At 48.6% G+C, this 13,588-nt stretch overlaps 5 protein-coding genes across 5 annotated transcripts; 3 read left to right on the forward strand and 2 right to left on the reverse strand.

The window, feature by feature from the left end:
* Positions 1–36: 36 nt before the first annotated feature.
* F4822DRAFT_389804 (N-terminal C2 in EEIG1 and EHBP1 proteins-domain-containing protein) lies at positions 37–2,258 on the reverse strand. Its single transcript, XM_051457010.1, has 2 exons — positions 1,777–2,258; positions 37–1,710 (listed from the first exon to the last, which is right to left on the reverse strand). Exons 1-2 carry the CDS (start codon positions 1,810–1,812, stop codon positions 289–291), a joined length of 1,458 nt encoding a protein of 485 aa, XP_051317936.1. The 5' UTR covers positions 1,813–2,258; the 3' UTR covers positions 37–288.
* Positions 2,259–2,432: 174 nt separating this feature from the next.
* F4822DRAFT_436157 (POPLD-domain-containing protein) lies at positions 2,433–6,192 on the forward strand (the record flags this gene model as incomplete). The annotated part of the gene is made up of 5 exons (XM_051462280.1): positions 2,433–2,435; positions 3,505–3,733; positions 3,764–3,864; positions 3,895–4,095; positions 4,129–6,192. 5 exons carry the CDS (start codon positions 2,433–2,435, stop codon positions 6,190–6,192), a joined length of 2,598 nt encoding a protein of 865 aa, XP_051317937.1.
* Positions 6,193–7,219: 1,027 nt separating this feature from the next.
* On the forward strand, positions 7,220–9,839 carry F4822DRAFT_117470 (FAD/FMN-containing dehydrogenase). Its single transcript, XM_051452558.1, has 6 exons — positions 7,220–7,687; positions 7,737–7,987; positions 8,069–8,512; positions 8,564–8,636; positions 8,688–9,294; positions 9,363–9,839. The coding sequence occupies exons 1-6, from the start codon at positions 7,538–7,540 to the stop codon at positions 9,560–9,562; spliced, it is 1,725 nt and encodes a 574-aa protein (XP_051317938.1). The 5' UTR covers positions 7,220–7,537; the 3' UTR covers positions 9,563–9,839.
* F4822DRAFT_117446 (uncharacterized protein) lies at positions 9,840–11,766 on the forward strand. Its single transcript, XM_051452557.1, has one exon. The coding sequence runs from the start codon at positions 10,116–10,118 to the stop codon at positions 11,400–11,402; it is 1,287 nt and encodes a 428-aa protein (XP_051317939.1). The 5' UTR covers positions 9,840–10,115; the 3' UTR covers positions 11,403–11,766.
* Positions 11,568–13,047, reverse strand: F4822DRAFT_117424 (uncharacterized protein). Its single transcript, XM_051452556.1, has 4 exons — positions 12,725–13,047; positions 12,560–12,661; positions 12,135–12,496; positions 11,568–12,069 (listed from the first exon to the last, which is right to left on the reverse strand). The coding sequence occupies exons 1-4, from the start codon at positions 12,866–12,868 to the stop codon at positions 11,733–11,735; spliced, it is 945 nt and encodes a 314-aa protein (XP_051317940.1). The 5' UTR covers positions 12,869–13,047; the 3' UTR covers positions 11,568–11,732.
* Between the last annotated feature and the right edge of the window lie 541 nt (positions 13,048–13,588).

The following is a 13,588-nucleotide window of genomic DNA, read 5'->3' on the forward strand; positions in this document are numbered from 1 at the left end:
GTGTCGCTTTAGTGCTCGGTAATCTGATGTAGTAAAATTGAGCAAACAAGTAATTATCATTTTTAGCTAATCCAAGTGCAATATAATGCATGCAAATCGCTTTTCTATATACGCTCCCTCCCCATTCCCATTCCGTTATCTATCCACATCCCTCTATCTATCTATTTATCTCCCTAGCGAGGGAACACTAGCACAAACACATACCCCGCATGCAGAGTTCCTTATAGGTATCTCCATATACAAACGTCGACATGCGCTCGCCCGTTACTTATACCGCGGATCCTCCTCCTACGGAGGCGTCCCAGGTAACTTCCACGCAATTAGGTCTTCGCGTTCCTCGAACTCGTCGACTTCTTTGGGACGGCGGAATCCTTCGCGACCGCGATCGCTACCGATTGTAGTAGCAAGACTAGCTAAACTCCCGCTGCGGCTACGGAGTCCGCCGACCCCTGTTTCGGTATCACCTGCAATCCCGTCGTCGTCGTGCTCTTTATGCACTCTAGCGCCGGCGATGTCGCCGCGATACCTAATATGCCGACCGCTGCCGCTATGCCGCCTTCCGCTGACACCGGGTCCGAGGAGGGTCTGGGCACTACGATCGCTGCCGTTACTTCGCGTGCGTGTGTGCTGTCGCATCCGCCGTATATCACTAGGTCGGAGTGTGCCGGCAGCCGCTTCATCGCCGCTAACACTTGCGCTGCCGCTATTGCTGCTATCAATAGACCGTCGGCTGCTACCGCGATTCTTATGCGAAACAGCGCCTTTCGGCCGTGTGCTATCGCTCCATCCGTCGCCGCCGGCAAATATGTCTTCGACGCATTCGTCCGCTGGTAATTCGCCCGGTTGGCAGGCCCAGCTCGCAGCAAGGGCGCGGCGATACATATCTTGTAACTCGTAGGCGTCGCGGGATTTATTAAAACTGTTGCTTATACTCGCGAATCCCGCGGTGGATGGTCGCTCGTCAGGTGGTTGCTCGGCTTGGGCTTCGCCGTTACTCGTCATTACACCGGCGATACCGCCGAACATAGGCGCTGTCTTTAAGGCAGGCGCGACGTAATTACGTTCACCGTCGATCTGCACCATCAATACTCCTACCTTGAGGGTACTGTTGATCTTGCTGTCCTGCATGAGGTACCGCCGCACGATGCCTTCTTCGGCTTCTTCGTCCACAACGTCATTTTCCTCCGGATGGAGCATCTGGAGGTTTGGGCCCTGTAGTGCCGTGGCGCTTGTCGGACTAGAGCCCGCGAGACCGGATGCACCGCCCGTCGACTTGCTACTACTCTGTCGTCGGTGCGATAGACCCTGCCCGATTTTATGATCTAGACTCATGCTGGTCGGCCGAGCGCCCATACTACGGCGCGGGAAGTTCTCGCTCTCCAAGACATATTCGCTGAGGTTTAGCCTTATGTTACCAAGGGTCATCTTCTCGTCGCGACCACCAGGAACCATAGGAAACTCCTGCAGTACTTCGAATTCGATCGGGCAATCGGTAAGGTTATCATTGCGGTCGATGGATATGCGCAAGGGTATGATCTTCGAGTAATTGAAGAGAACGCGATGGTTGATCTTGTCGATCGAACATTTGGAGGTACGGCCGCGGTGCTCGCCGGAGATGGAATTTGGAAGGTGCCATTTCACCAAAGAGGTACCGGCGACTAGAGGGACATTATTCAGGTCGTAGATAGTGAGGTGTAGCTCGAATTTCGGCTATATAGGGAAATATTCGTATTAGTATCGTGAAATATAAGTAAATGTTGATCAATGTAAATATACCTTTCGGGCCTTGTTCACTATGGGAAAGTTGCGCATGTTAGCTTGAGCAAGTTACGACGGTCGCACATAGCAATAGGTATCGTAATAGAAGCAAAAGACATTATGTAGTGAGTGATTCGCTTCTTCTAACACCGAACCGCAAGACAGTCGAATGAATGGAAGAAAACGAGAGACAATTAGAACAAAGGATCGCAATTTGCAAAGAATATAATTAAAGGTAGACAACAATAATAATAGTATGCTGACACATGACAATAACAAGTTGTCGAAAAGAGGTAAAGTTACATCCTCGCTTATTGGATGAATATGAAGGAGGAATTAAACAGATACGGCAGAGGAACGAAACTAGAGATGCGGCTCAAGAAACACAACAATACATTGATAAGAAACAAGGAACGAGCTCGGATTGGAAGGAAAACGAGCAAATGGTGGCGGCGGAAGGGGGTAAAGGGAAAGGGAGGGTGATAGTGAGATGCGGGCTTACATACTCAAGGACGCCATAATATTATTAAAGCCACAGTCACCCCAGCGTTGCGGCAGAGAATAGAAGGCTGCACATGCTAGCAGCTAGCTTATCTAGCTAGCTACTACCTAGCTACCTGCTGTCTTAACAGCAATTGCGGACAGCGACGGTGGTGGACTGATAAGACGCAGTCATGGTTCGGGGCAGGATTGTTGGAAGATAGCCCGGTCTAGGTAAGCAAGATAGTCTCTGTTTAGCTCTCTGGGATGTTCTAGGATGTATGTACTATTCCATACAAGTAAATAGGGTAGGAATGAATTACTATTCTCGGCTGCACCGGAACGAAACGGGTCGAGAATGATGTGATGTGTGATGGGAAAAAAGCAAGGACAGAGGAGTACAAAGTAAGGCAAATTTTAATAGAGAGAAGGGGGATGAAGAATTAGGAAGGGGGGTACCCTAGTCCATTATGTTGGAAATTGGGTGATATGGATAGGGCGACATCAAGGTTTCTGTCAGGTATTATTAAAATTTAAAGCTGAGCTCTTTCTGTCGTTTGGAATCACAGCAATTGCCAATGAACTTTCCCCAGCACGGATAGCAGAAAGTACTCCCGTTATAAGTAGCGAAGACTCGTAGACGTCATTGTATGCCCGCCAAAACTAACCATACTTTAGCTGTAGCAAGCCTGTGCGGAAGTATCAGGTACCTTGAATGAAGGTTTCGTAAGATAGATAGCCCATGACTAACCTTAAATTTAACAGCTTTATATGCGTAAAAGTGCTAAATTGGAGCTAGATTAAGACGCTAACGTGCCTGCCTGAGATCTAAGCACCTCTATCCAGGGCTGTTAAGCTACTAAGACCCACTAGGATGGCTACTGGTAGGAACCCTTGGAAGCTAACCTTAAAAAATTGCAACTACGAACAACCATACGCGCCTGATTTTATACGCGTTTAAGTGACCGAAGAAACTCAACTCAATGCATCACTATTACTTATCAAGAATATTGAGATGAGTGAAAATCATCGGATCCACCAGGATAAACAGTTTCAGCATACTCACCAAACTCGAAGTCTAGGCCAATTGGATGGCTGATAACAACACCCCAAGACCGGCGACGATCTACCTACGCCTCTAAATTTTCTTAGGACAGGTGTTGGTTTATATGGCCTGTTTAGAATTCTTGCGCAGACAAAATGCCTCCTAAACTGGCATCGCAGTCCAAACCGTTTGGGGGACCTGGAGCGAAATTTACTGCAAAGAACAAGCCAAAACCTAGTACCGAGACTTCTAAAAACACATCACAATCCAAGTCTAATAAGAGAAAGGATCCTCCCCAACCGGATGCGGGATCTAAGAATGGAGAGAAAAACTCAGATACAGGCACCCGAGGTGCTAAACGCCCGAAGGTTCATGAAATTAGGAGCATTGCCGCTCAAAAATCCCACGCCGCATTGAAAGATGGTGAACTCAATGTTCAATCATTCGTCGGTTCCCTTTCGTTTGAGATTAATGCTCTAGACGAGAGCATGAGGCGTACTAGGACCTCCCAGACTAGTCGGGCATTTCAGCGAGTGCCCTTCAGAATGAGGCGCAGGGCTGCAGCCCATAACTACAAAAAAGTCCCAAAGCGTTTACGGAAGAGGGCTAAGCGAGAGATGGTAGAAGATAATACCCCAACCGTCAATTCTAGCACGAGAAAACCAAAAACTACAAAAGCTAGGTTACGAGCCGAAACAGCCCAGAAACTGGGAATTCTTGCAAAGCGAAAGAAATTACAAAAATTGAAAAATTCCGGCGCTGATAAACAAGCCATCTCCATAAAGACATCTAGGCCGAAAATACGAAGGAACGTACTCAACAACCCCATTATCACTGCTAGAAAGTTCAGAAAACGCCAAGTCTCTAAGACATGGCTTCCGACCCACCTATGGCATGCGAAAAGAGCGAGAATGACCCCTCCTACAGAGCCATTATGGAGGTTTGCAATTCCCCTTACGCCGACACAAAAGGTATATCGACCAACCCATCGGATTCAATGGGAGAAGGGTGCAATGGCTTGGGACATGAGTTATATGAGTACAATTAGCTTATCAGGGGCCCAGAATAGTGTCCAGAACGTACTCAAGGCATTAGGATTGGCTCAAGAAGCTCTATGGAATGATAAGGCCAGGCGTTGGAGATCAGGCAGCATGCATTGGACCGGGATAATAAGCAGAAAAATTGAAGGTGGCGTGCAGACTATCGGACCTGCAACCATTATCTGGAACCCTGAAGGCAATGCTGATAACACCGAACAACGAAAAGGGTTCAGGCAACTCTACATCCGTATCCATCCTTCTGCATTTTTAGAAGCATTCAACGAGATTTTGCGGCTCGCAAAAGGGCAGAACCCCCGACCTTACGTAGAAGACTTGAGGTTTGAGATCGGAAGCATCGATATCACCGGTCCCGATTCAACGGAAGCATTACTTGGAGTGCTAAAGCCATACTTCTCGAAACCTGAGTCAAAGGAACAGCACGCTTCAAAATTTGAAACCCTCGCTGGATTAAAAGACCCAGGCGCCTTACCCCTCGGGACTCTACTTGCATTTTCCGTTGCAGACCCCCGCCTGTGCTACCCTCCACGACGGGTAGCTCTTCCAAAAGCAAGCGACCAAAATGCACAAATAGCACTTTTAGAAGCCGTCTCATCATTCCGCAAAGAAGAAGCCATTACACCGTATCAGTTATTCAACAGAGATATGCGATTTAAAGCCTCTAAACTTCCATCGCAGCGATCTCTAAATCGTCGGCGTACTAAAGGTGCTCCAGGTATAGTCCTTGAACCAACTGCAGTTGACCCCTCTATTCCTATCATACTACTTGCTTCTCGCCACTCCACTGATTCCGAATCATCTGGTACGTGGACATTAATGCTTCCGTGGAAATGCGTTCCCCCTATCTGGTACAGTCTAATGCATTATCCCCTCTCAACTGGTGGCAACCCTTGGTTTGGAGGTTTAGATGAGATCAGGCATGTTGCATTCGAACGAGGCCTTCCCTGGTTCCCTGGCGATCTACTCGCTACAGACGCGGGTAAAACTTGGGAATTAGAAGAACGAAAAGTAAGACATCGAGCATGGGATCGAATGCCCAAAGCAAAACGAGTCAATTGGGACTCGCTTGATCTAGGTGCAGGACGAAAAGGCGAAATTGGTGTAGGGTGGAATTGCGACTATGAAACACTTTTTGATCTCAGGAACACAAGCGATTCCAACGATATGTCAGTTGACGAGAAGGAAGACAGAGATAAGAAGCCGCCGTTACCAGCAGACTCACTAGAAAGCATTACGCAGCTTACAAAATCCACCTTTGGCACTTACCAATTACCTACATCAAAACCACCTCCGCCGGCCTCCTTAGTAACAGTAAGAATAAAAGTCCTTGGGCGTGGAGGAGTAACTACATGTGCTAGGATCTATCGACTTCCAGATATAAAGCGCATCGCTGAGTCGACACAAGCGGAAGTACCAGCCACAGACCCTCCTCATCCGAAGGGGGAATACAGGCTGCCAGCCAACCTGCGCGACCAGTGGCTGGCGCGGAAGCCATCCGGGGGTAAGACAACTAAAAAAGTCGTTGTGAAGCAAGATATGGATCAGGAGACACGACAACGGTTACTCGCGCAACAACTCATTGGTCCACCAGGAGCCTTTCCACCACCACCTCCCAATTCCGAGAACATCCAAGGCCATCCTCTATGTCCTGATAAGGAGGACCTGATTGGATTTGTCACGACTGGCTGTTTCAACTTGAGAGATGGAAGAGGTGAGGCGATAGGAAATTTATCAGCTACCAAAACTCTTGAAGAGCTGAAGCGATATAAAAACGACCCCGCCGCAAGACTTTGCGTTGTCAGAGACGCGGGCCAGAACATTGGCTGGCTTGGGAAGTGGGAGTTAATTTAGACACAGCAGAAAACCGTCCATAATGATACCCAGATCGAGCCAAGACCTTAAATCCCAATAATTCTTTATTAATTCGGATTAACATACGGTACTTCCTGTCTTGTTAATTTGGACAGTCTAAAATGGAAAAACAAACAGGACCGCCATCCCTTAAAGTCTCATTTTATAGGGCAGCAGGTATTGACTCGGCGTCGAATAAATATCCCTCCCTTGAGTAGTATAACAGCAAATGAGGAGGCCATCTTGAACTTCACATGTGGATACCAGTTTACCTCGCTCGGCAGGTGAGTCGTCACCCTAGTCCTATCCCCTGTATCATAGCGTCCCATCTATATAACCCGATAATCTACTATATCAAATGACAGGTATTATGTTTGTTTTTATTTCTCGATCCGTCGTTACCTCGCATCCTCTAAAAATTGGCCGGCGAGCAAATTACCGGATAGGTGGTGTATCCCCGTATTGCTGCCGCTTCCACCAACGAGATGTCTATACACTGCCGCATGAACTTGACTTGAGACATTATATAGAAAGCCATCGACCATCACCAAAGATTGGTGGTATGATTATTAACTATTGGACACTTTCACCGGTTGCGATGTAGTATCGATTATTTTATATTCTCGTACGATACGGCCTTGCAGATGATACATCAGGCTCCTTTTCGCGTATGTAAGTATGTACATATGCTATGTATGTTTCTCATGCGCCAGCATACGCTCAGTTTACCTCTTCATTACGCCCGCCAGTCTACATGCAGCGTCTCCTGATGATCGACAAGGCGGAAAACTCCAGTGCAACCCTACGGGGCTCCCCCCCCGCGAAAAACTCTTATGTCACCTCTTGCCGTAATTGGCGGGGTGTTACATCGGCGCAGACGTCCTTGTCCCTTTGTAGTCGGGAGAGCCGTCTTAGGGGAGATTTAGGGATTGGGGTATCCGACCAACTAGCTATAGAAGTGCGATAGTAAGAAGGGTTAACAGGTTAGCTAGGCGGTTACCACCCCTGACACTTCGCTCATAGTCTCGCCGAGATAAACTCAACCGTTGTGACGCGGTCATGGTCCGGGAAGCGCATTCCCGTTAGGTTTTAGAGCTATGCTTATGATGATCGCATCACGGGCGCGCCTTCGTACTGCCGGTGCTTGTGTTTCCTGCACGTCACATCCGAGGCATAACACTACCTTGGAAAGCCTTACCTGCCCTTTGCCTTGCCTATAATGCAGGTGCACACCGAGCTGTCCCCTGATCGTTATACGTCAACCTTGAGGTCTTAGCCAGGGGGGTGTCCTAGTATCCACGAGGTTGGAAATGGGGAAAATTGTTGGAGTTCAGGTTGGAAGGAAATGGCAGCTAGTCGGGATCACGAGGAAATCGAAATCGACTTGTGGAGCGGTGTACGCTTCCTGGCGCGTGAATACAAAGATCATGGTTTCCCCAGGTCCTACCAGTTTGGGCAGGTTCTAGCTGCTCAGCCCCAACCACTAGGAGTTCAAGTAACTGCCCTAGCCGACTTAACTCGAGCTTGTTCTGACCGTTGTTAAGTTCGTGACGTGTGAGCACGATAGCACGGTTTATTCTACGATGCATCGCGTCCTCGTCCCTATTCTCGCCCTTGCTGGCGCCGCTAGTGTCGCGGCTGAACCGTATAATACGTTCGACGGCGATGGATTTCCTGCTTGTAACGATGTCGCTCTCGTACACAATGCTACGAGTGTCGATGACATCGTGAGCATTGTGAAGAATGCCTCCGCCAATGGCACGCCCGTGCGAGCCTCAGGCAAGGGCCACATGTGGTAAGTCAAGCTCAAGTCTATTGTATTCTGGAGTCTTTACAAAAACTTATTAAGACTGATTCTAATTTGTGATACTCGAAGGTACGACACTATGTGTTCAGACAACCCGGAGACGATCATCGTCCGCACAGAATTCGTCAACGGAATTTCAAATTTCAACCTTGAGGAGGGCGCCGAGTCCGGAACAGTCGACATCGAGGCCGGTGTTACGTTCCTCCAATTCGCCGAGTATCTCCACGACAACAATGCTTCCATGGGATATACATTGGTTAATTGGAATATCACCATGGCCGGTGCAGTAGCTATGGGAGGACATCGGTCCGCTATTCGCGAAGACTCGATGGTCGCTGCCGGTGTGCTATCGCTAGACATTGTTAATGCGAACGGAGACATCGTAACTGTCGAGCGCGACGAGACCAATGACGATTGGCTCGCCGCTTCAACCTCCTTAGGGCTGTTGGGCATCATTGTCCGCATGAAGTTCAAGATTTACCCCGATTTCAAGGTGTTCGCAAAGCAAGAGACGTGAGTATTGCAACCTCTAGCACCTCCCTTCGTGGTCTAATAGAGTCTTAGTCTGGATGAGGACGACGTTTTGAATGGCGACATCTATGGCTTGATTGCGCCCTATGCAACTGCAAACTTTTGGGTGAGCAATGCCTCTTTACCATATATCGTGTCAAAATCTAACGTTTTGTAGTGGTGGCCATACATGAAGAAGTTCCATTGGCGATACTACGACAAAGTACCTCTTACACTTAGCGACCAAGAGGGATTCCAGAACACATTCTCCATCTCGGACACCGAAGCTGCCGTCGCAAAGTCGACTCTTGAGAGTGGAAAATATCTCGCGACTTCCAACATGTTCTTCGAGACTACTGCCTTTACACTATGGACGGCACCTAACTTCCGTGAGAAGACGACTCAAGAAGCCATCACAGAGTGGCCCGTCTACGGTTGGAACTACGATGTCCTAATTGGTGGTTTGTACCCGGACCAAAAACCCGAGTGGGAGGAAGGCCTGCACGGCGCCACTCTCGAGCTCGCGTTCCCAATTACGCAAGCCAATGATATGCTTAAGCGCGTGCGGAAAGCGTTCGATGATGAGGCGGCGAAGGGCATTATCATGACGAGCACATACCGCAGTGGCATCAACATCAAATTCGGCAAGCCATTCTACAACTTCTTAGGCCAGGTTACGTACAACACATCCGATGGTGCCGACTGGAGCAAGGGCGCTATTATGTTCGACTTCCCTACGTTTAAGCCGACTATTGGCGACGGAAAGCGCTTCAACGAGGATTTCTGTAAGTCTTACTTCGACTCCCTCCTACCCCCTAGAAATGTGAATTAGAGCTAACGAAAAGGACGACAGACCCTAGACTTGCCAAGACCCTCATCGACGAGTTCCCAGCTAGACCTCACTGGACCAAGAACACGCGCGACGTATTCACCAACGCTACCAAGAACCTAGACCCAGACCACATTGCCAGATTCAAGGTCGTACGCGAAAAGTTCGATCCCAATGGCATATTCAAGAGCATTATTGGCGAGATTTTGGGTCTGTATGACTGAATGAAGGAAATGAAATATCATCAATGTGTGTGCGTCAGTTTGGACGCCAAGAATCATTCAGCATGTATTTAGCCCCCCCCCCCCCCCCGTTGTATATACGGATAACAATGCCTTTGAGCTGACTTAACGTGATGCCCATTTTGAACAAGATCTTTGTACCAGTCAAACACTCTTCAGAAACCGTTTGTTCGTATTTAGATCGCCAACGATTTGTTGTTTAGGGGGCCAAGCCGGCGTTGCGGATCTTGGTGGTTGCTTATATAAATTATTCTAATAACATGTTGCTTTAAAGCGCATTCTAGCAAGTATCAACTCATGATTCCCTCACTAGCATTTTTGCCATAGGTTATGGCAAGCCGTATTGTTAGCATCAAACAACATTGAACCCCCTATTTAGGCCTGGCCATCGCGGCATATTTCATAGGTGCAGAACCAGAATCAGTGAGTAGTTCATCTGTATTAAGATTTCATAGGTACTCCTTAAGTTGATTCACCAGGCAAGATAGCTTCAACCTCAGTACACCAGGGACCTAAGCCCGCCAATAAATCGACCATGGAAGGCTGTAATAAATGCCAGGAAGATCTGGCAGTAGACAACGCTACCAAACTTCAAGATGGACTGAAGAAGGATGATGATACCCTGGTGCTTACTGAGGTTCCCCCTAAAAAGGGCGTAGATGTTCAAGACCCCATCAAATCGCCAGAGATCGGCGAATCTACCGCAACAGCGAAAGAGAAGACTGAAGGAGAACAGACCATTCCACAGAAGTCCAAGCCTCGGCGGGCCTCAGAGCCGATCAATTCAACTAATCTCCAATCGGGCATGGAAGTGCAACAGAAGACCAGCTCAGTCGTGGTGGTGGCGTCCACTATGTGCCAAGAACAACAAGATATAGGGGCCACCACCGCCCCTAAGCGACCTCGAACCCCTTCACCCTCATCTAGCCCCGAGACTCACGCTGCACATATTTTAGAGTTACAACGAGAATATGTGTTTGACAACATGGTCCGAAGCCTCCAAAAAGCCTGGCACCACATGCTGGACACCCATAAGCCAACCGGCATCGGGCCCGAGGGGGAAACGCAATTGCGATATGAATCAAACGTCAAGGATATCCGAAGCAAGGTCATGAAGCCGGGGCTGACACTCGAGGGAATTGCCGACGAGACCATCTCAGTCGCGATACGGCTCTGGTTAGAGCTCTGTTACCGCTTCATCCATAATGACCACAAGGGCACGCCCTACCTCCTCGTCAGTAAGGCCGAGGGCGAGGCGAAGAAAATCAAAAAGAAAGCCTTAAACAACGTATCGCGAGTCCGTGACACATCTCCGCATTTCTCTCCCATGCAATACTCCCCTTCCCTTCCACCCCCGTCTCCTCGCGAAGACTCAGACATCATGCTCATGGAAACCCGCCCCTACCGTCGGACACCGCGATCCAGTAATTCGCCCTTAGTCGACTCCTTACGCCCGGGTGTGGAGAGACTCAGCATTAATAGAAGATCTAATCAACGCAGCGGCGAAAGGGACAATCGCTACGATCTCCGACGAACACCAACACCCGCACCCTCATATATGCGGGACGCTAAGATCAAGCGTCGTAAGATCGCCGAACATGATTCGCCGCCCGCAGGTGGAGTACGCAAATACGGCAGTCCCGGGTATGGAAATTCGCCGCGCGGTCGTCCACCTAAGCAGAGAGATAATGATAGCCCGAAGCGGGGGAGGGGGCGGCCCCGTAAGCCTCGTGTGGTGGAGGGGGAGTCGTTGGTTGGATGTATTGGCCCGTATGCAGTTATTAACTCGCCGGCTCGGACGGCGGGGCAGGCTGTGGATTAGGATGGTTCTGACTTGGAGTAGGAGTGGTGGTTTTAGTTTATTTGAGTGGTGAAAGTTGGATCATTTGTCTTGCGTTGATTTGGGGTGAAGGCAGGCTTTTGCTGCTTGTGAGATATCTACTTGGGGTTGTCTTAAAGGCCCAATGAAGGGGTATTCTCTAGCAGGTGTAGATAGGAGTAGCGATAGTTTTCCAATGAACATCGAACTGCAGGATCACTGGTATGGGGCAATGAGGACGAATATCGCAGCGAACAGGTTGAGCCGTACACCGTAGTTAACCCTACTAGTACATTTGTATGCGTACACTAAAAGATACCTTAGTTCATACATTCATACGACAGATATATGCCTCTCGTCATCACTCCCACTAATTCCCTTGCTCTCGTGCCGATTCAGTGGGTGCATTTCATTACTAGGACCAAGCGCTCGATAAGGCCCGACGGCCTCGCTCGTGCCATGACTATTGGCCGTCTGTGACTTGCCCCAGATTGATGGTATGTGCCTTAGTAAGGGCCGTAGCGCAGCAGCGGAGGCCGCGAAGGTAGCCATTCCTAGCTCGATATCGGCCCAAAGTAGTAAGTCGTGATGTAAGCCATCGGCGACCGCGCCTTTTGCTGTTGATAACTTGACAATGACGACGAGTTTAACAATTGTTGCGGAACTCGCACTATAAATGGGAAATAAGCGCTGTCGGACCGAGATGAAAAGGAGATATATGAAATGAAGACTTACAATGCACCTAATCCTAACAGCAGTATGACTGATAGTTTCAGTCTTGTGTTCATGTGTACATTTCTCAGAATGAACACCGGAAATATCGCATAGAAGTAGTCGATGAAGATATTGGTGATGGTGCGAAAGTAACCAACTTGCTGACACGTTTTGCTCCCAGCCCAGTTGCTCGCACCGCTTTGGGCGCACGGCCACGATGCGAACAGCGTCATTACCACGGTCCAGATAGTCACCACTACCATAGACCCGATCAAGATCCAATGCATCCGCTTCGTCGATGCAAGACGGTAGAGAACCAAGGCCACTGCTATTTTCACCAAGCCGGCACTGATGTAGAGTCCTAACTGGTTACCGAATAGGAACTGGAGCCATATTAGTCTTTTGACTCAAAACAGTCGAATGAAGACATCGTATCTTCAACCTACCTCTGTTGCTTTAGTCTTGTCATAATATGGTTGTTCGTCTATGGCAGCGTATCCGTAGCGAATAGAAGCGAAGCCCATCGCACACGAGATAACGAAGCCGATCTAGCGACATGATAATATCAGTGTGATGTTCGAATACATCTATTCATTGAAAGGGGAATTTACGTATGTCAAGAGAAGCACAACATCATCCCACCCAAACCCCCGGGTGAGCATTTTTATTCGAACATAGAGTCGAGCGGCTATAGCGATAGTATCCACCACGAGAAACACCACCATAGCCGCTATCAAATCTTCCCGATGTCCCATATTTCCGGATTGAAGTCGACGACGAACGAGTGACCCCGTAACCACATGAGCGACTAAGGCCTTAGTTGCTTAGACGGCGCGAAACAAGATTTACACCATTAGGATAAGCACAGGAGAGTGGGGGAACCCTCCAGCTTATTACGTCCAGTCGACACCGAAGGACATTGAAAGGCACTGAAGGGCGACGAATGCCTTGTCACATTCTATGTAACTATGTGACTGGCAGAAGAGCTGAGATAGAAGACAGGGTTTGATACGTGGTAGTACTAGTCATACCTGATCCGGATCCTGAGATTGACATTTTCTAGAAATAATATACATTCCGGGGAGCACAACCCTATACGTAAACCGAAAGTCATCATGGACGAATGGGTGTGTGTATTCTACCATGGTACACATGATTGTCTATAAAAGTAGGGGTATATGGAGGGTGAAATATATGGGAAACAGAAGTCCGGGGCGGAAATATCCCGAATAGGTCTGTCAGCAGTGTGACCAAAACTCCATAAATTCGACCTATTATTTGCATGATGAGCGCAGATCGGGTGTCAGCAGCGGCGATTAGGGTATGTTGTGTGCTGGTAGGACAGGCCGACGGCAGGGCTGTAATGCGGGAGCTGAAGGCGCAATGTAACACTCTTTTTCTGCAACCCACCTCTTTCGTACAGTAAGGTAACACTTGACTCTCGATCGAACAGGAGAGTTGTGACACATCATAGT

This window comes from Hypoxylon trugodes (genome assembly GCF_022578975.1).
Source record: "Hypoxylon trugodes strain CBS 135444 unplaced genomic scaffold F4822scaffold_2, whole genome shotgun sequence".
Taxonomy (NCBI): domain Eukaryota; kingdom Fungi; phylum Ascomycota; class Sordariomycetes; order Xylariales; family Hypoxylaceae; genus Hypoxylon; species Hypoxylon trugodes.

Bases quoted from the DNA above. Each gene is read 5' to 3' on its own strand.
- F4822DRAFT_389804 (XM_051457010.1), bottom strand. From the start codon at position 1,812: ATGCGCAACTTTCCCATAGTGAACAAGGCCCGAAAG. The intron at 1,711-1,776 runs GTATATTTACAT...TTCCCTATATAG, and splicing joins TAGTGAACAAGGCCCGAAAG to CCGAAATTCGAGCTACACCT.
- F4822DRAFT_117470 (XM_051452558.1), top strand. From the start codon at position 7,538: ATGGCAGCTAGTCGGGATCACGAGGAAATCGAAATCGACTTGTGGAGC. The intron at 8,513-8,563 runs GTGAGTATTGCA...ATAGAGTCTTAG, and splicing joins GTGTTCGCAAAGCAAGAGAC to TCTGGATGAGGACGACGTTT. The intron at 8,637-8,687 runs GTGAGCAATGCC...AACGTTTTGTAG, and splicing joins ATGCAACTGCAAACTTTTGG to TGGTGGCCATACATGAAGAA.
- F4822DRAFT_117446 (XM_051452557.1), top strand. From the start codon at position 10,116: ATGGAAGGCTGTAATAAATGCCAGGAAGATCTGGCAGTAGACAACGCT.
- F4822DRAFT_117424 (XM_051452556.1), bottom strand. From the start codon at position 12,868: ATGGGACATCGGGAAGATTTGATAGCGGCTATGGTGGTGTTTCTCGTG. The intron at 12,662-12,724 runs GTAAATTCCCCT...TCATGTCGCTAG, and splicing joins TTGTGCTTCTCTTGACATAC to ATCGGCTTCGTTATCTCGTG. The intron at 12,497-12,559 runs GTAGGTTGAAGA...ATATGGCTCCAG, and splicing joins ACAAGACTAAAGCAACAGAG to TTCCTATTCGGTAACCAGTT.